This window comes from Bubalus bubalis, chromosome 18 (assembly GCF_019923935.1).
Source record: "Bubalus bubalis isolate 160015118507 breed Murrah chromosome 18, NDDB_SH_1, whole genome shotgun sequence".
In the NCBI taxonomy this organism is placed as follows: Eukaryota; Metazoa; Chordata; class Mammalia; order Artiodactyla; family Bovidae; genus Bubalus; species Bubalus bubalis.
The window spans coordinates 52,243,668-52,261,916 of record NC_059174.1 but is presented as its reverse complement, the minus strand read 5'-3'; the positions used below and the strand labels follow the sequence as shown (position 1 = coordinate 52,261,916).

Below are 18,249 nucleotides of genomic sequence, written 5' to 3'. Positions count from 1 at the left end.
CCTCAGACCCACTGATGTTTCTGGAGAGTGAGTGCAGACCAGTCCCGCCGTCCCTCCCAGCCACCATCCTCTCAACCCCTCCCAGCCAGGCACCAACTGACCCTCCTGCTCAACATTCTGGCCCCCCAACCCCCGCCTTCACTGCCTCTTCACGACTGCCCATGAGACATAAAAAAACCCAACCAACCAAAAAAAAAAAAAAAAAAAAATCCAGACTGAATCTGCCTGGATAACAGCAGCTGCTATTTATGTGGCAGGAACTTACAAGGACTATCTTATTTAATCCTCACAACTTCCCCACAGTAGAAATTAGCACCTCCATTTGCAGAGAAAGAAACAGGAGGCTCAGAGAGGAAAAATGGCTTCCCCAAAGCCCAACAGCTGCTTAACACACAGCTGTTGCTCTTCTGGGAACCTGTGGGCCAGAAACTTTCCCCTACTCCCACCCCACCCCCGGCCTGGACTCTCCAACTGCCGCGGCCACCACCACGTTCCAGCCCACAAACGGAACATCTTCCTTTCCCCCGGGCCCGAGCCCACCAACCGACTGGAAGCTTGTGAAGCATGCCCCCTCAACTCCATGAACCAACTCGTCCAGGCTAGCCCCTAAAATGACCAGTAGCACCTAACGTCACCCCTAAAATGACCAACCATAACTGCAGCTTCATGAAAGCCCAATCTGGCCGACCACTTTCCACATACAACCTTATTCAGTCTCTCTGAAACCCCGTGGCGTGGCTATTCTCACCCACTTACAGGTGGGAAATCGAGGCTCTGAGGAGTTAGGAACCCAGCCTGAGGTCGTGCTTTGGGTAAATGGGACTCAGGATTGAGGTGGAGTGCAGGCTAGCCATCATCCTGCTCTGCCTCTCCAGTTCTTTCCCTCCTGCTCTGAGCTCCCTGGACCGGATGCTATATCTGGGGCCTGTTCCCTCTTCCCTTCCTCAGCCCTAGTCCCCCAAGCCCTCCAACCTAACCTATCTTGAGGGCCGAGAGCCCAGGGACTTGGCTGGCTCCCAACACCAAGAATTTGAAATTAACCACTGCCTCTTTAACAATAACTGGCTGGGGAATTTCCTGGAGGTCCAGAGATTAGGACTGTGCTTCCACAGCACCAGGCCCAGGGTTTGATCTGTGGTCGGGGAACTAAGATCCCCCATTCCGCACTGTGCAGCCAAAAGACAAAACAAACGAAACACTAACTGGCCAAGACGGCATTTACGGCTGCTCCTCGTGGGTTCAGCTTTCAGTTCCCACGTTTCCCACCCTCACATCAAAGCCATCCATGTCTCCACTGCCCACAGACTAGCAACATTTCTACCTCTCTCCCCAGGGCCAACAGACCAACTTCTATAGACCCAGGTCCAGGCTGATCCCTCTCATCTTCGGCTCCATCCCAGCACGAGTCCCAGACCTGTCCAGGACTCAACCCTGCCATCCATCTCTGGAGCCACTTTCCACCTTGCCAGCCCTACAGATAAAACACACTCCTCCAACTGCTCTTTCAGTTCCAACACAGAGCCGACCTTCTCCAGAGAACTTACAACCTATGCAGTCACTCTCTCCCTACCACATCTCGAACCATCAAACTTCTCCAGCGCTCTCACCTTCCACCGCCAGCAACTCCAATGCTTTCTAGGGGGAAGGCGGGACGGGGTTAGGGGGAACAAAAGAAGGACAGCCCTCCCAGAGCCAGGCTCCAAAGTTCCTCTGCTCCTGAATGACTGACAATGTTCTGCTTCCCTTTTTTTTGGGGGGGGGAGGTGGGGGTGGAGTAGGGGAGGAGAGGACTATCTCAACCAGCCCCAAACTGACCACCAACTAGCTTCTTTTTCTGGCAAGTTTGTTTACCTTGCCTCCCTTTCCCAGTCCCGGGATTGACTTGACTCCTCTACCGCCAGACTCCAAGTTTACTCCTTGTCCTCCTTTCAGCCAAGGAAGTTGAGTCACATGACCATCCCCAGCCCCGAGGCTTGCAGACAGACAACTGTAACCTCTTTCTGTCCCCATGGGCCCATCAAACTCCTCCAACTGCCCTTTCAGCGACAATGTTGACCCACTCTTCCTCCCCTGACTGTTCTATCCTTCTCTGAGGGAACTATGAACTCAAAGGCTGCTGCCCTCCTAATCAATTTCCCAAGCCACTATACTTTCTTTGATTGCTCACCATCTGAATTCCTCAAACGATCACCATCAGCGTCCTTTGGGGAGAGGAGAGAGGGAGCATAAACCAGCTAATGTTCACCTTCCCAACCCAACAGCCACTCCCTAACACCCTCCAAGCTCTAAACTGACGACTGTCTCCTTAAATCATTACTAGGGGCAACTTATTGAGCTCCACCTCTGTACTGGTCGTCGCACCGACTTCCCAAGTCCCCAACCAGCCCGCCCCCGCGCTCCAGCGGTGGCTATACCGTGTCTCCAGGGGTCTTTGGGTTCCACAGCTCCGGACACGATATCTTCGTCGGAAGGGAACGTAACGCGCTTGGCCGCAGCCTTGAGGCGCCCGTCGGCCGGGGGCGATGCAGGGCCGGGAGACGGGGCCTCGGCGGGGGCCTCCTCGGCTTCGCCGTCCGCGCCCGGCCCGGGCGGCGCCTCCTGCGGCGGGATCTCCATCGCCGCCGCCGCCGCCGCCTCCTCACGGGGGCCCTGGGGACATGCCCCGGGCCCCGGACTTGTCTCTCCGGGCCCTCCCGCCGTCCCGGGGCATGGGCTCAGCCACTGCTTCAGGCGCCGACTCCGTCCTCTCTCCTGGTCGTCGTAGTCGTCGCCGCCGGGATCTCGAGCGCGCCTCCCCCGAGCTCCGTGCGCGTCTGCTCCTTCGCAGCCGCACTTTCGTTAAGGGCCAGTGATCCCGCCGCGTACGCGGAAAAGCAGAAAATCAATTTAAGTTATTTTCAGGTAGAGTTGTCTGGTGCGTTGTTAAAGCGGGTACCAAAAAGCAGAAAGAGCCACGGGAAAAAGAAACCTGAGTAGTGAATCTGCAGAGCCTGAACTGCAGAATACGAGGGGCGGGGCGAGACGGACGCCGTCTCCCGGAGCAGCGCGCAAGCGCGAACCTAAGCCGCTCCCCCGCCCCACGCCTCCCGGCTTCAAAGTAGATAACTAACATTCAGGCCCTCACACATTCGTCACGAGCTCAGGCAACGGAGAAAGGAGTGGAGGTGATAGGAGTAAAAACATATACTTGGTGAGGCTAGGCCAACTGATATGGAGAGAAGCAAAGAGATGGAGAACTTGAAAGGCTATAGGAGTTGTGTTGACTATATGAGTACAGGTGATGGATGCTGACAGAGGGAATCTCTGCCTGGAGACAAAGCCTGTCTCCACTTGGTTAGGCTCCAGCTTTCCATTTGCAGGCTGCAATTTCATCAATGACCCTCTTTGGATTTTGTGGTTATAACAGACGGTAAGTCGTGTCGGGCTCTTTTCTATAAATTGTATTTTATATAAACTTAAAAACGGAAATGAGTCCATAAGGCGTATTCTAGCCTTAATTTAGCTTTTTGTTTTTTTATTTTTTTAAGAAAAGAAAAAGCTAGACGAGGGAAGAAATTCCGAAAGCAAGGGACGAATCTTCCAACTGAAATACCCGGCGATGGAGCAGGTAGATCACGGAGCCAGTAGCGAACTAGCACGAACTCAAGCCACGCCCCCACAAGGGCTGACTCAGTCGTTTACTATTCGCCTCCGCACTTTCTCCGCTCTATCCCAACCCAACCACAACCCTGGGTGGGCGGAGCTAAAACCAAAAAAGGTGACTTGGGGAGGAGCAAGTGACGTCGTTGCTAAGGCAACTCGAAATCTGGGCCCAGGAGTCACCAGAGGTAGCGTTGAGAATGAACAAACGGGAGCTGAGGCCCTGCACAAGCTTCATTCAACTTCAGGGGTTGCTGCACTTTGACCACTGAAGATGACCAAAGGAAATCACATCTATATTGAACGGAATCTTCACTTACATTCTTAAACTGATGGGACTACAGAGGGGGCAGAAATTACTTTTTGAAACAATCTACTGAGGGAATTCCCTGGAGGTCCAATGGTGAGGACTCTGTGCTTCCCCTACAGGGGGCATGGGTTCAACCCCTGGTGTGAGAAGATCCCAGTGTCATGGCCAAACAAATAAAAGTAAAGTGTGTGAAATGGACAGCCAGGCTACAAAGCCGGGGTTAAATGGAGAAGGGGCAAAGTTTCACTCTAACCCTTAAACCCCCTTTTCCCCAATGGTGCTGCACGGTTTGACCCACCTAAAGGCTACCCACCCAGAGGCCAGGCAATGGGAGGGACCTCTTGTGTGTGACCATGTGATCCAATTCAAGTCACTCCCCTCACTGTATACAAGCCAGCCCACCAGAAAAGTCCAGGTCTCCCAAGTCTGGCATCCAGGTCACACCAGCTGTTCTAGACTAGCCATGGTCCAATCCTCACATCTTTATCCCAGCTCCTCCCACTCCTTTGACATGTCTTCCCTTTCCTGACCCAGCTCCACAGGATTCAGCCTTTCAATAGCCACCCTTTCACTCCCTGAATCTGGCTCAATCCCTATAGGCTACATTAAAAAGAGAAATAAAACAAGAAGCAAAGTTTCCTGAGATAACTGATTCCTTGGCAGGAGGGAAGCATTGGGGAATATTTCCAGGGTGGCTGAACTTTGCACCCTCTTCAATAGACAATTTCCCATTAGGTAATCTGCCGTCCTTTATTCCCTCCCTCTGTCCCAAATCCTCAGGAACTGGCATGGGGCCCATATATCTGTAGAGTTGAGAGTTCTGTGAGGTAGAGCATTCCTTTCAACAGGATGTAGAACCCATGGGGTTGCAGAAGTTTACTGACTACACCCTGGATGTCCAGAGATGTGAGAGTTGCTTGGAGCTTGGTGCGAATTTCCAAGGGGGTTCTGAACTCTCTGGGGCCCAGAGGTCCAAGCTCAGGAACATATGGAGGCCTGGGAGACTGTAGCTACGCTCAAGGCAGAAAGATGAACACGATGACGTCTTTATGGCTTGAAGGTGTATGAGATAATGTCACTACACCGGAGCAGTGCTTCAGCCTGCACGCCTATTGGAGTCTGAAGCTGCGACACGTAGAAATTGGCCACGTCCAGGTCGGTGGCTCCGAAGTGGGCGATCACCTGCACACCCTCGTGCAAAGTGAAGCACACTGGGCGCCCCACCATGGCCAGCAGGCTGCGGAGGTAGCGCTCCCGGAGGGAGGCTCGAGCCTGCTGTTCCCGGGATTCCCGAGACTCTGGAGGCTCCGGGACTTCAGGGACTTCCGGTTTCGGGGGAGCTCTGCGTCCATCGGGAGCAAAGCCTTGGTTCGAGCCATCAGGACCCCGGGGGAGCCGGAGCACAGGCACAGGAGTGGCCAGCGGAGTCTGCATTATCCTGGCTGTTGGGTGAAGAAGTAGACCAGGGAGTCGTTATGGGGAGTGTGGAGCTACAGGAAGAGGGGGCTTGGGGCAGAGGCCTATCTACCCCATTTCCACTTAACCTGTCCAAAACCCCACTCCTAAGTCCCCCTTCTAAAATCTGTGCCATCCCTTGGCCAGTCACCCCTCTTCCCAGGACCTATCACCCCCATTTACAAGGTCCATGAAAGCAGAGCCTTTGCACTGCTTTTTAAATTTTATTTTTTAAGTTTTTGGCTGTGCCACCCAGAGGATCTTGGTTCCTGGACCAGAGATCAAACCCATGGCCCACTATAGTAGAAGTGTGGAGTCCTAATCACTGGACCGCCAAGAGATTCCCTGTACTGCTTTTATCCCCAGTCCCTGGCAATAAATATTTGCTAAAAGAACAAGCCCTGACCTCTCTCACAAACAGCCCATCCAATCCATTATTTGTGGAGGAGGGTGTGGCAACCCACTCCAGTATTCTTGCCTGGACAATCCCCATGGACAGAGGAGCCTGGGGGGCTACAGCCCATGAGGTCACAAAGAGTCAGACACGACTGAGGGACTAAGCACAGCACATCTTCCAAGTAAGTTCCCATTCACACAGGAGTCAGCTCAAAAGGGGGATTTTTTTTTTAAGGGTGAAATTTTTTGAGTCATACTTATTTTAAATAAATAAATGAAATACAGGGAGGAGAGGGGAAAGTCCTTACCATATGTTTGAGAAGGCCCAGGATATCTGCAAAGTGTTAAAAGTACCTCCTCAGAAGATATTCCTTGTAAAGACTTCAGAGTAACTCTGCAGTGGAGGAAGTGGTAGACACCAGTCTAACGTTGGCATTAAATCAACATGTACAGTAATGGGGCAAACAAACCCCAAGGGCATCCTGATATGACACTAGGGACAGGGCACCCCGTCTATGGTGGCCCTGCCAAAAACGGATGACCTCAATCTATTGAGGCAACTCAAACTGAGGAACAGTCTACCAAAAAAACAAAAACATTAGCCTGGTTCTTCAAAAATATTCAGATCATAAAAGACAAATGTCGGGGCGGTGCCGCAGGCAGTTCCCTAGTTAGGATTAACCAGTGGTTAGGATTTGGTGCTTTCATAAGAGTGTGTGTGTTAGTTGCTCAGTTGTGTCCGACTCTTTACAACTCCATGAACTGTAACCTGCCAGGCTCCTCTGTCCATGGGATTCTCCAGGCTAGAATACTGGAGTGGGTTGCCATTTCCTTCTTCAGGGGGATCTTCCTGACCCAAGGATTGAACCCACATCTCTTAGGTCTCCTGTGTTGGCAGGCGGAGTCCTTACCATCTGAGCCACCAAGGAAGTGGCCTGGGTTATTCCGGCTTAGGGAACTCTAACCGGGTTATCCCTGGTTAGAAGTGGCAAACAAAAACAAGAAATGCTCAGGGAGAAAAATATATATTTTAAATTAAAAAAATATATATATATACACATATATATATATGTGTGTATATATATATATACACATATATATATATGTGTATATATATATATTCTTGAGAGTCCTTTGGACAGCAAGGAGATCCAACCAATCCATCCTAAAGGAAATCAGCCCTGAATATTCATCGGAAGGACTGATGCTGAAGCTGAAACTCTAGTACTTTGGCCACCTGATGCAAAGAACTGATTCATTTGAAAAAACCCTGACGCTGGGAAAGATTGAAGGCAGGAGGAGAAAGGGACGACAGAGGATGAGATGGTTGGATGGTATCACCGACTCAGTGGACGTGAGTTTGAGTCAACTCTGGGAGTTAGTGATGGACAGGGAAGCCTGGCGTGCTGCAGTCCATAGGGTCACAAAGAGTCGGACATGACTGAGCGACTGAACTGAACTGACTGATTCACAAACTAATAGTTTGCACTCTGTCCAACAGCTCGGTCTAGCCACTGTCATTTCCTGCCTGGACTACTGAAGTCAGCTCCTCACTGGACTCCCGATTCCACCTTTACCCGCTGCCAGTCTGTCCTCACACACAGCCAGAGGGACCCCATTAACACCTAGGTCAGATCACATCCCTCTTCAGTTCAGAGCCCTCCCCTGGCTGCCGTCTTGCTTAGAGTCAAAGTCAAAGTCCTCACCACAGCCCTCAAGGCCCTGCATGCTACGGATCCCGCCCGTGCCCTGGCCTCACGCCCCCGCCTACTCTCTCCACCTGGCCGCACTGGTCTCCCTGCTGGTCTCAGGCACGCCTGGTGTGGTCTCTTCGTGGGCCCTGATACTGGGGTTCCCTCTGCCTGTACTGCCTTCTCCCCATTCCCAGAGCAGCCTGTCTTCAAGATCTCCCCTTCAGCCCCCTTCATCTGAGTCGGCTTCCTCATTCTTCAGAGCATGCCCCTCTCTTACACGTGATGTTGTCTATTTACTGGTCTGCTTATGGTCTTTTTCCCTGCGAGACGGCTGCCTCCCCACAGGTAGCGACCTTGCTTTTTCCCCTCTGCGTAGCCCCAGCTCCTGGAACATGGGGCGGCATACAGACCAGACTCCTTAAATACTGTGTCTGCTGGAATGAATGGAACGGAAATTGAGCTCTCAGGCCTGCTTAGGTGGGTGACCTCAAGCGAGAGACAAGAGCAAGAGACCCAAGCAAAAGACGTTTCCTCTTCCACTGTGTGGAGAAACGGCACCAACGGCCACCTCCACTTGTTATCAGGATTCAACAGGCCTCTGCACCATAGGTTCATGACCTACACACTAGGTTCTCCCTAGTGTCACTGAAGTTACACTTGAATAACAACTGTGTGAGTGCTGGTACTGCTGTGTGACCTAGGGGGAGCTGCCTTAGTTTCCCCATCTATAAAATAGACTGACAAGAGGACCAACCTGACAGGGTTGCCACGGGGACTAAATGACCCAACAAATGTGAAAGTTTAGCACTCGCCTGTAACATGTTACATGCTGCTACACTGAGGTCGGGTTTTTTTTTTTTCAAGTATAGTTGTGCTAGTTTCAGGGATATAGCAAAGCAATTCAGTTATATGTATATATATATAAATATATATATAATTCAGTTATATATTAAAATATATATATATATATTTTGCTCTTTAGTTGCTAAGTCACGTCCAACTCTTTGTAGCCCCATAGACTGTAGCCCTCCAGGTTTCTCTGTCCATGGGATTTCCCAGACAAGAATACTGGAGTGGGTTGCCATTTCCTCTACAGGTATCTTCCCCACCCAGGGATCAAACTCATGTCTCCTACATTGGCAGACAGATTATTTACCACTCAGCCACCAGGGAAAACTATATATATGAAAACTATATATATATATGCGTATACATATATATATATACACTTCTTTAGGTTCTTTTCTCTTATATGTTATTACAGAATATTTAGTATAGTTCCCGACTGAGCTATACAGTAGGTCCTTGTTGCTTATCTATTTTATATATAGTACTGTGCGTACATTAATCTCACACTCCTAATTTACCCTGCACCCTGCCCACTGCACTGATGCTGACTGCATGTAAGGAGATGCTGGCATTGTGGGCAGGAGAGAGGACCTAAGTTTCAGGCAGTACACCCCTCCCCCTGCTTCAGTCCCCTCCTCTCTAAAGTGATTCACTGAAGTGACTGACACGAATCAGGTACCCAGGTCCCATCCCAGGGCCACTCACCATACAGAGGTGATTGGGATTGTCTTTTTTTCTTGTGAGGCTCTTCCTGTCTCGGCAGCTCAACTGTCAGCTCCTTGCAAGAAAGGATCCTGCAGAGAAATGAATCAACGTTTCTCAATTGCAGCTCTAAGTCTGATCTCACACCTCCTCTGCTCAGAGCCCTCCCATGGCTCCCACTCCATCTGGCCAAAAGCAAAAGTCCTCAACCCAAGCCCTATCACCTCTGTGATCTCATTTCCTTCCCTTCTACCCTGTGGTCACTGTTGTCAGTCCCTGAAAATGCCAAGCACATTCCTGCCCCGGGGGCCTTTGCACATGCTATTCTTACTGCTTGGAACCTTCTTCCATACATGAGACATATATATTTGCAGATACATGGCTTGCCTTCCTCCCTTACTTCACTCAGGTCACTGCTCAAACATTCCTCCTTACAGGGAGGAAAATAATAGCCCTTTCACCTTGTAGTATCTTTTTTTTTCCACATCACTATCACCTCCTGACAATATGCATTTACTTGTCTGCCCATGTGCCATCTGTTCTGCCACAGCACGTAAGACTTTGGGAGAAGGGACATGTCTGATTACATCACAAGGGCTGGCAACCAGGGGTCACTCAATAAATATCTGTGGAAGGATTCACTCCCCCTATTATCCAACTGCCTTCTCTGCACCTGACCCACGCTGGGTGGTGCTGGAGACCCAGCTGGGAACCAAAGAGCCCGGCCCTACCGTCCAGTGGATGACACACTAGGGCTCCAGACAGTGACACCAAGAGTAGGCAGGGCTAGAATGAAGGAACCCGGGGGCCTCATGAGCCCAGAGGGGACACCTGGCCCTGCCTGGGGGGGTAAGAGGTGGTTTCCAGGAAGGGGCTCCGGAAAGAAGGCTCTGATAAGCTTACATTGGAGCAAAGACCAGAATGGAATGAGGAATTGAGCCATGAGGCGATATGGAGGGGAAAGCATTCCAGTTCGAGGGGACAGCAAACTCAAAGCCCATAGAAGGGTGACTGGGTGATAGTAGGGAAGCCAGTGTGCAGGAGGTGGGGGCAGGGGCCTTGAGGACTGGGGTATCTCTGAGTAGAGGAGGAGCAGGGTCTGACTCATAGGATCCCTCTGCCTGCTGCACAAAGAATGGACTGTGAGGGGCAAGGGGAGAAGCAGGGAGCCCAGTGAGGAAGCCACCTCATGGGGAAGATGGAAGATGACAGAAATGATTGGATTAGGCTATCTGTTGAGGATTGAGAGCCCTCACTATTTGCTAAGGGACTGGGCAGAGCCAAGGAAGACTCCCAGGTTTTCACCTGATGGGCAAGACCACAGTGAACAATGAATTAATGGGACTGCTACATGACAGATGGCTGTGAAGGAGATTAAGGGATATGTACATTTTCTAATGTATCTGACCACTGCATTCCCAGTTTAGTCCAGGGTCACCAGCCCCCAGGGCTCTCTCCCAGCACTTGTAGGTTAACACTTTGAGTGTTCTAGGAGAAACACTCCTCTCTAGGGCTGATGGGAAATACGCAAGTTGCCAGAAAGTTCTGTTAAATTCCTTAGTAAAACAAAATTAAATTAAACATGGGCCAACATAGGCCATGTTTTTGCTACTAGAGAGGAAAAAAAAAAAAAAAATTGGTCATACCTGCACAATCCCCTTTTCCCAAAGAGGAAAATGAAGTTGGGTGATGTCAAAGCATTTACTGGGTGCAAGCTGGTGACTGACAGGAAAAGGGAGAAACCAAGGTTGGTCTGGTAACAGTCAGGGCCATCACACCTGTCCTATATGCAAAAGGGCAGTTTTTTCAGTCAGCAAAGGAGAGCCATTGAGGTCTGGGAGTGACTTGATAAGAAACTGGTTTGAGAAAGGTCACGTAGGGTGTGCCCAAGACAGCAAAGGCAGATATTCTTCCTGGTGACCAAGCCGAGAGTCCTTAATCCTATCAGTTTCCAAGCCAAGGATTTCCTGCCCAGGTTTCAGGGGAAAAAAAAAAATTGGATCCCATTCCCCACTAGAAAAACTAAAGTGCCCATCACTTGGATCAATGGCAGGGGCAAGAGACTCACAAACTTCCATTCTTGGGGGCCTCAAAGTTCACTTTCTAGAAAATAGGAATGATCGGCTCCGTGGACAAACACTTAGCTAAACCTTCAGTGGCCAGGGTTGGGAACCAACTGAGCTACCAGATTAACAGCGAAGACTCTAAACCGAATTCACCGAGATACTGACCAGCCTACAACCACCACCCCAAGGGCTGACCCGGTCTGGATACAAATTAGTTAAATGGGGCGTCCGGTGAGCATCTGGACATCGAGCGCTGAATCCCCCCGCCCCCAACCAGGGCCGGTCAGTTTCCTTTCGTTTCCGCCCCGGCCACCCGTCGCTCTCCTTTTTTCATACTAAGTAGGTCCTCCCGGCCCGCAGGCGTCCACTCCCCACTCCGCCCTGGGCTGGACTTTTTTCCAACCTCCCGACACAGATTAAGCGGACGATTCTGCTCCAGGAAAGGCCGGAGTCTGAGGACTTCAGCCATTATTACTGTTATTATCGTCGTCGTTATTATTTTCCCGAGGGGTTGCATTCCGACCTCCGACACCTGCCCCCTCCCCCGCAACTCACCCCGGGCGCGGGGATGTCTCCGCTGCTGCGTTAGGAGTGCAGTCCCTCCCCGATGCAGGTGTTCGGGGACTAGAACTTCCCAGTAGCCGGCGCTGTAAGCGCGGACCCGCCTCCTCCCGCCGCTCGGGGTCTTGCACACGGGTGGGCGTCCCGTGCTGGGACCGAGGAGCGGGATCGTGCTCGCGACCCACCACTCTGAGATTCACGGCGCCTGGCGCCCCTACTTCCGCCGGCGCGCCAGCTGCAGAGGCCCGGGCGGGCCGCTAGCCTCCGAGCCTGGGTTCCGCCCGCGCCGCTGCCGCCGCCCCACGTGGTCGCGGGCGCGCGCTCGCGGGCTCGGAAATCAGCACAGACCCCGGGCGCCACCCCACCAGCGGCTTGACCCTGCGCTGAGCTCTTGATCTACCAGTCTGCGTGGTGTGGACGTCCAGGATGTCCATTTTACAGAAGACGAAATTGAGGCTTCTGTCGTCTGCTTCAAGGCACATGGGACTTGGCACCCCCACCCCGTACACGTGCACACTCCTACCCCTCACCTCCATTCTGAACCCCACCTTCCCTATTGAAACCTTGAGATCATGCTTTCAGTAGCCACGCACCAGGAAAAAGCCTTGCAGAGCAGCACCTGGGGGAGACCAAAGGCGGTCATTTTGCCTTGCAGGACTCCCCACAGCCCCTTCTTACAATGGGAAACTGAGGCCTTGAAAGGCAGAATGTCTGTTCTGAGTTGGAAACACACTGCTCTGGGCTCAGAATTCATTCTTCCCCACGGTTTCACTAAGGGAGGGGTCTTGTGGACCTCAGCTTACCACTGGATCCCCAAGACCCAGTACCTGGTACAGAGACCCTCTGCAGATATATTTTGAAAAAAATGCATATAGAAGGAGCTCAATACGCAATCTGTTAACTGAACTATGAACCATTAGGAGCTCTGTTCGTGAACAAGATGGATTTGGCTCCATTCATCTCAGAGCCTGCATTCTAGGGAGATTGAGAGAGATCCAATAGGTTATTACGTGAACAAATACACCGACAAGGTCCTTCAAGGCTTGACAAGGATGCAAAAGGAATAAAACAAGGAAAATAAGATAGGGGGGTAGCAGGTTGGGGGAGCGTCTTTAATTGGGCCGTCATGGGAGGTGGCATTGAAGAAGAAGCCACCTCAGGTCATAGATGGGAAACCTGAAGCCCAGGAGGGAACTGGGGACAGATGGAGGTCAAGGAGTGTAAATTGTAAGGCCTTCGGCAGGGTGGGGCTGTCTTAGATCCTGTGGTCAGGGAGGTCCTCTGGTCTTTGGAGGACGGTTGAGCTGAGACCTGAATAACAATATGAAGGAGCCCTCAGGCTTGCAGCGGCACTCCAGGAGATTAAGCATGTGAAATTCCCTCAGTGTTGGGCTGAGGACACAGCCGGCAGGCCAGAGCCAACTGACCCTGGCCCTGACCTCTGGGGGTTGGGGGGGCTTGTGTTAGGGAGAGGGGAGATAGGAGAGTAAACAAACAGTTCTAGATGGTGATGTGGTCGGTGCCAGGAAGAAAAGAAAACTTGCAAGGTTGGAGGGTGGGGCAGGGTGTTGATGCCACTTCAAATAGCAATCAGAGAGTAGCTTTGACAAGGGAAGTTGGAGGAGGCCCCAGCGGAAGGAGGCTATTGGTGGGCTATTTGGTTTTAATGGCGAGTCCAGGTCTAGGAGCAGAGTCAGTGTCTGTGATCATGACCCTCCAGGGCTCCAAACCCTCCCAAGGCTTCCGTCTCAAAAAACCCGAAGACTTTAAAGTGGTCAAAAGATGTCCCTGGAGCTGACCTTGTTTTCTCACAGAACTCTGTCGATACAGAACTTAATTTACAGAACTCCTCGAATACACAGGCCTGGCATGGGGAGAAAACTGAGGTCCCAACCCCACCCCAGTAATCCTGTCCCTTTATAACCCTTCCTAGCTCTGCCCTCCCCCCCACCCTGGCACTTGTGGTGGACAGCACTTCATATTTTAGTTTATCTTGTTGAGACTCTGTCTTTCTGAACGAATAACCTGCAGGAGGCCAGGGTTATTGTCTGTTTTTCCACCCTGCTGCATCTTAGTGCTTAGTCCAGCACCTGGCACACAGTAGGCGCTTAACCCTTGTTAGCCCAAGGAATTTTTATTGTAATGTATTCAGTGGAATAGGTCAGATTACTATCAGGCGCCTAGCTAGAAACTTGGCCCCTACCATTTTCTCGCTTGGGGGTGTGAGTGGGCACCTTGTGCCTCAGTTTCCACCAGCCCGGAAACGGGGTCAGGAATAGCTGTTTCCGTGCCTGGTCGTGTGAACTCGTTATCTTTATATTCAATCGTTCAGCCAAACGCAGGGGTCACGGTCCTGATTGAGTTTGGCTGAGGGTGGGGCAGTCCTCCCCCGGCAGGCCCCGCCTCGGTGGGCGGAGCCACGGGCCGGGCCAGCACGTGTAAGAGTTCGCTGCGGGTCGCCGCAGTCACTCACCTGGGCGCCTCGGTCTGAGCGCGCACGCCTCGCGTGTCCTCCGCCCGCCAGTCCGCCTGCCCGCGACCCATGTCCCGCCGCAAGGCCGGCTGCATGCCTCGCCGAATAGAACCCGCGCCCGCCGCCAGCTCAGACGACGAGATGGAGATGCGAGACCTCGTCATCGACGTGAAGCCCGAGCCGGACCCGCGGCCCCTGCAGGCCCCGGGGTTAGGGCCCTTCACCCCGAAGGAAGTGCCCGCGCCGGAGCGGTTCGAGAGCGAACCCCGCCACTGCGCCGGCCCCGTACCCATCGGCGGCCTCATCCACGCCCTCGGCCTGCGCAACCAGTGGACGCCGCTGTCCCTGAGCCCTCACGGTGAGCGCCCCCTACCCCAGCCCCGGGCCAACCTCCCTCCCTTCTCTCTCGGGTGGGACCTCCTCGGGGCACGGACCCCCGCCCCTCTCCCCCCCCCGACTCCCGGCCCCTGCCTTAATTTCCTGGCCAGGTCCTGGCCTCCAACCTGCCTTTTGACCTTCGGGTTTCCCCTCTCCCTCGGAACCCCCAGGCCCCATCCTGGCCCCACCCCACGCTCACCACCCGCTTCCTCCCTGCAGACCGCCAGCCGTGGACCGACAAACACCCAGATCTGTTGACCTGCGGCCGCTGCCTGCAGACCTTCCCATTGGAGGCCATCACTGCCTTCGTGGACCACAAGAAGCTGGGCTGTCAGCTCTTCAGAGGCCCCAGCCCCTGCCAGGGCTCAGGTGAGTAGAGCCGGGATGCAGTCACCGGTCTCAAGTTCAAGGGCCCGGCTTCCTGTGGGAGAGGGGCTGAGCTGGACAGGCGGGGCAGTGAGCACTACTTCCCCTTTCTGGCTCCCCACCGGGTGCAGCCTAGGCGTGGCCAGGGCCTGCCCTGTCCTAGGGCCGAGACTAGTGGTGGTGAGGGGGGAGGTGGGGGCGGGGCTGGGCAGGGGAGGAGGGCCACCCACAGGGTGTGGCCAGCCCCAGAAGACTGGTCTGGGGATTTGCCATACACACACCCCCAATCTGGTTTCACTTCTCCTTCCCCTTGGCCAGAAATAACTGGCCAGGTGGCTGGACCAGTGTGGCAGTAGGGGGGACCTCTGGGGAGGGCAGCGGCCTGGGGGAGGGGAGCCGAGGCCAGCTGGACTGGGGGTGTTGTCACCCCCCTCCATTTATTTATCACTTCTCATCGAGGTGCTGGGCATTTGCTTGGAGTTGGGGAAGGGGCTTCTGGCCTCCCTCCCTGATGGACTCTCCCAGCCTTGCATGCTAGGAAGCCCCTGTTTTCAGCCAGGTCCTGGGTGTCTGGATACCTGGGCTCCCGGCCGTGGGTAGGAATTAAAACCCTTAACTTGGTACTAGACGTCTGGTGAGCTGAGCTTTTGGTCAGCATCGATTATGAAGCTCATACACAGCTCTGGATTTCTAGCCCCTGTGCCATGTGCCCCTGGGATTTGTGAGAAATGGAATTATATTCAGGGCTGGGCCAGGGAGAGGGTCCTGAAGTGAGAGGGGGAGGGGGGATTTTGATTGCAGCAGGGAGGCTGACCCTGTGGGCAAGGGTGGGGCTGTGATGGGATCATGGGAACAAAACACTCAGTAGGTGCTTGGGCTTGGGAGAATTGTGGACACCGATGGGCTTCCCAGGTGGCTCAGTGATAAAGAATCCGCCCGCCAAGCAGGAGATGTGGTTAGATTGATCCCTAGGTCCAGAAGATCCCTTGGAGAGGGGAATGGCTACTCACTCCAGTATTCTTGCCTGGGAAATCCCAGGGACAGAGGAGCCTAGTGGGTTATAGTCCATGTGGTCGCAAAGACTTAGTGACTAAACAACAGTTAATGCTTATAGAGGGCTCGATGGACCAGAACTCTCAGCTATTCTCCATCTGAGGTCACAGCAAGTCTAAAAGGGAGAGGACCCCTAGGATCCCCATATTCTAGCAAATGAGGAAACTGAGGCTCAGAGATGTGTATTTCTTGCCCAAGGTCACACAGCTAGGGGGCAGGGGAACCAACTGGAAGTCAGGACAGGCCCCACCTGTGCTCTTGATCTGTGCATCGGGAAAGCCGCCCCCATCCCAAACATAAAGGCAAAAGGATATGGAAATACATTACTAATAGTACCTGAGGGTTAAAAGAAAACATTGGTGACTGCTAAGCCTTCTCCCCATTTAAACCTTGGCACTCTTGTCTCTAAGGCAGGAAAAGGGGATCATGGATGGGACCCAAGTATTTGGGGCCTGGCAGAGACATCCAGTTATCAAGAGCTGTTTTTACAAGTAAACCAATCATTTTTCCTAAAAACATTTTCCTCTCTCCCACTCCCCGGGATTTCTGGATTGAAACCCCAGCTCTACCCCTTCCTAACTGTGTGACCTTGGGGAAAGGTCTCTTTGCCTCAGTTTTCCCATCTGGAAAATGAGTCTTTCCTAAGGAAAATTTTAACAGGGAGCTGCGGGTGGCAGGTGCCCAGCAGGCCTAATTGGGTCAGCCCTTCATGACCCCAGTATAAGCTAGCACTCCTCTATCCATCCCTCTCTTTTAACTTTTTCTTGAAGACTTTTCAAACACAGAGGGAATCCCCAGGGATTCATGTACTGCATGGATTTTCCTTGCTCCGTATCTCTCCACCCTGCTCTCTGCACAGCTTCACCTGGGGGGCGGGGAGCCTGGCCTCCTCTGCTACCTCTCAGCCCCTGGACCAGAGCCTCTCTCACACCTCGTGTCTAGCTGGCAGCTGTGAACTGCAACTGCTCCGACTTGCCAGTCACACTGCTTCCTGGCCCTTCTCCCCTCTGCAGAACACGAGGACCTGAAGGCCTTGAACTGCCTCCGCTGTGGCCGACAGTTCACAGGAGCCTGGAAACTGCTGCGCCACGCCCAGTGGGACCACGGACTGTCCATCTACCAGACGGAACCTGAGTCCCCGGAGGCCCCGCTGCTGGGCCTGGCTGAGGTGGCCGTGGCCGTGTCGGCCGTGTCGTCAGTGGTGGGGCCCGAAGCCGAGGTCAAGGGCTCCCGGGTGGGGCCCATGGGGCCCACCCGGCGGAGCCCCACCTGCCCCGTGTGTAAGAAGACCCTCAGCTCCTTCAGCAACCTCAAGGTGCACATGCGCTCGCACACGGGCGAGCGGCCCTACGCCTGCGACCAGTGTCCCTACGCCTGCGCCCAGAGCAGCAAGCTCAACCGCCACAAGAAGACCCACCGGCAGCTGCAGCCCCAGAGCCCCTGCCTGGCCGACACCGGCCAGGAGCAGGCCTCCACTGCCCCTCCCGAGCCCGCCGCCCATGCCGCAGCCCCTGCCAGTGTCCTTCCGTGCAGAGGAGGAGAGGGGGCCGGGGCGGCCGCCACGGCAGGGGTCCAGGAACCCGGGGCTCCTGGCGGCGGGGCTCAGGTGGGCCCTGGTGGGGACGGCTGGGGCGCTGACACTAAGGAGCAGAGAAAGGACCAGGAGAAGAACCAGAAGACATCACCCAAGAAGACGCTGAAGCCGGCGGGCAAGAACCGGGGGCCGGGGCCTGGGGGCAGCTGCGAGTTCTGCGGGAAGCACTTCACCAACAGCAGCAACCTGACGGTGCACCGGCGCTCGCACACGGGCGAGCGGCCCTACACCTGCGAGCTCTGCTCCTACGCTTGTGCCCAGAGCAGCAAGCTCAACCGCCACCGCCGCATGCACGGCCTGGGGCCTGGCGGGCCCCGCTTCGCGTGCCCCCACTGCTGCGTGCCCTTCGGCCTGCGGGCCACCCTGGACAAGCACCTGCGGCAGAAGCACCCTGAGATGGCTGGGGAGGCCTGAGCAGAAGGAATGCCCCCCTGCCATCCAGGGCACCATGGTTACCCACTTTTGTGACCTCCTATCCTTCCCCGCAATCCCTGAGTAAAGCCTGCACGTAGCTACACGTGTTTGGACTCTGGTTTTCTTGGGGTGTCTGAGCTGGGGCGGGAGGCTTCCCTCCTTGGGGTGGACAGCTGGACAGACCGGTTTGGCACGACAGGGTGAGGGGAGAGGCTGGCCCCCAGTGCCCGGGGCACCGCAGGACTGGCACAGAAAGCTGTGCTCCCGGTTCCTGGTGTGGGCGAGGCCAGGGCAGGGGC

At 53.9% G+C, this 18,249-nt stretch overlaps 3 protein-coding genes and 1 long non-coding RNA gene across 11 annotated transcripts in view; 2 read left to right on the top strand and 2 right to left on the bottom strand.

The window, feature by feature from the left end:
* The window catches only part of PPP1R37 (protein phosphatase 1 regulatory subunit 37), a 36,913-nt gene extending 33,900 nt beyond the window's left edge, over window positions 1–3,013 (bottom strand). Inside the window, exon 1 of one of the 2 annotated variants that reach the window (XM_025269288.3) lies at window positions 2,415–3,013. In XM_025269288.3, the coding sequence (XP_025125073.3) occupies window positions 2,415–2,616 (202 nt within the window). In that variant the 5' untranslated portion in view covers window positions 2,617–3,013. The remainder of the gene's footprint in view (window positions 1–2,414) is intronic. The other variant, XM_025269287.3, reaches the window with a different exon arrangement.
* A 98-nt stretch (window positions 3,014–3,111) lies between these two features.
* On the top strand, window positions 3,112–4,781 carry LOC123330150. The gene is made up of 2 exons (XR_006545842.1): window positions 3,112–3,409; window positions 3,528–4,781. It is a non-coding gene; the product is annotated as an uncharacterized LOC123330150 (long non-coding RNA).
* On the bottom strand, window positions 4,585–14,932 carry GEMIN7 (gem nuclear organelle associated protein 7). Of its 7 annotated transcripts, XM_025269301.2 has the most exons (5): window positions 11,667–12,175; window positions 10,692–10,828; window positions 9,049–9,137; window positions 6,109–6,194; window positions 4,585–5,391 (listed from the first exon to the last, which is right to left on the bottom strand). In XM_025269301.2, the coding sequence occupies exon 5, from the start codon at window positions 5,381–5,383 to the stop codon at window positions 4,997–4,999; it is 387 nt and encodes a 128-aa protein (XP_025125086.1). In that variant the 5' UTR covers window positions 5,384–5,391; window positions 6,109–6,194; window positions 9,049–9,137; window positions 10,692–10,828; window positions 11,667–12,175; the 3' UTR covers window positions 4,585–4,996. The 7 variants fall into 7 exon arrangements, with proteins under 7 accessions (XP_025125086.1, XP_025125082.1, XP_006067592.1 ...); XM_025269297.2 differs by lacking the exons at window positions 6,109–6,194; window positions 11,667–12,175 and adding an exon at window positions 14,783–14,921; XM_006067530.3 differs by lacking the exon at window positions 10,692–10,828.
* ZNF296 (zinc finger protein 296) lies at window positions 14,208–18,053 on the top strand. Its single transcript, XM_006067526.4, has 3 exons — window positions 14,208–14,503; window positions 14,743–14,892; window positions 16,956–18,053. Exons 1-3 carry the CDS (start codon window positions 14,215–14,217, stop codon window positions 17,948–17,950), a joined length of 1,434 nt encoding a protein of 477 aa, XP_006067588.2. The 5' UTR covers window positions 14,208–14,214; the 3' UTR covers window positions 17,951–18,053.
* Window positions 18,054–18,249: the final 196 nt, after the last annotated feature.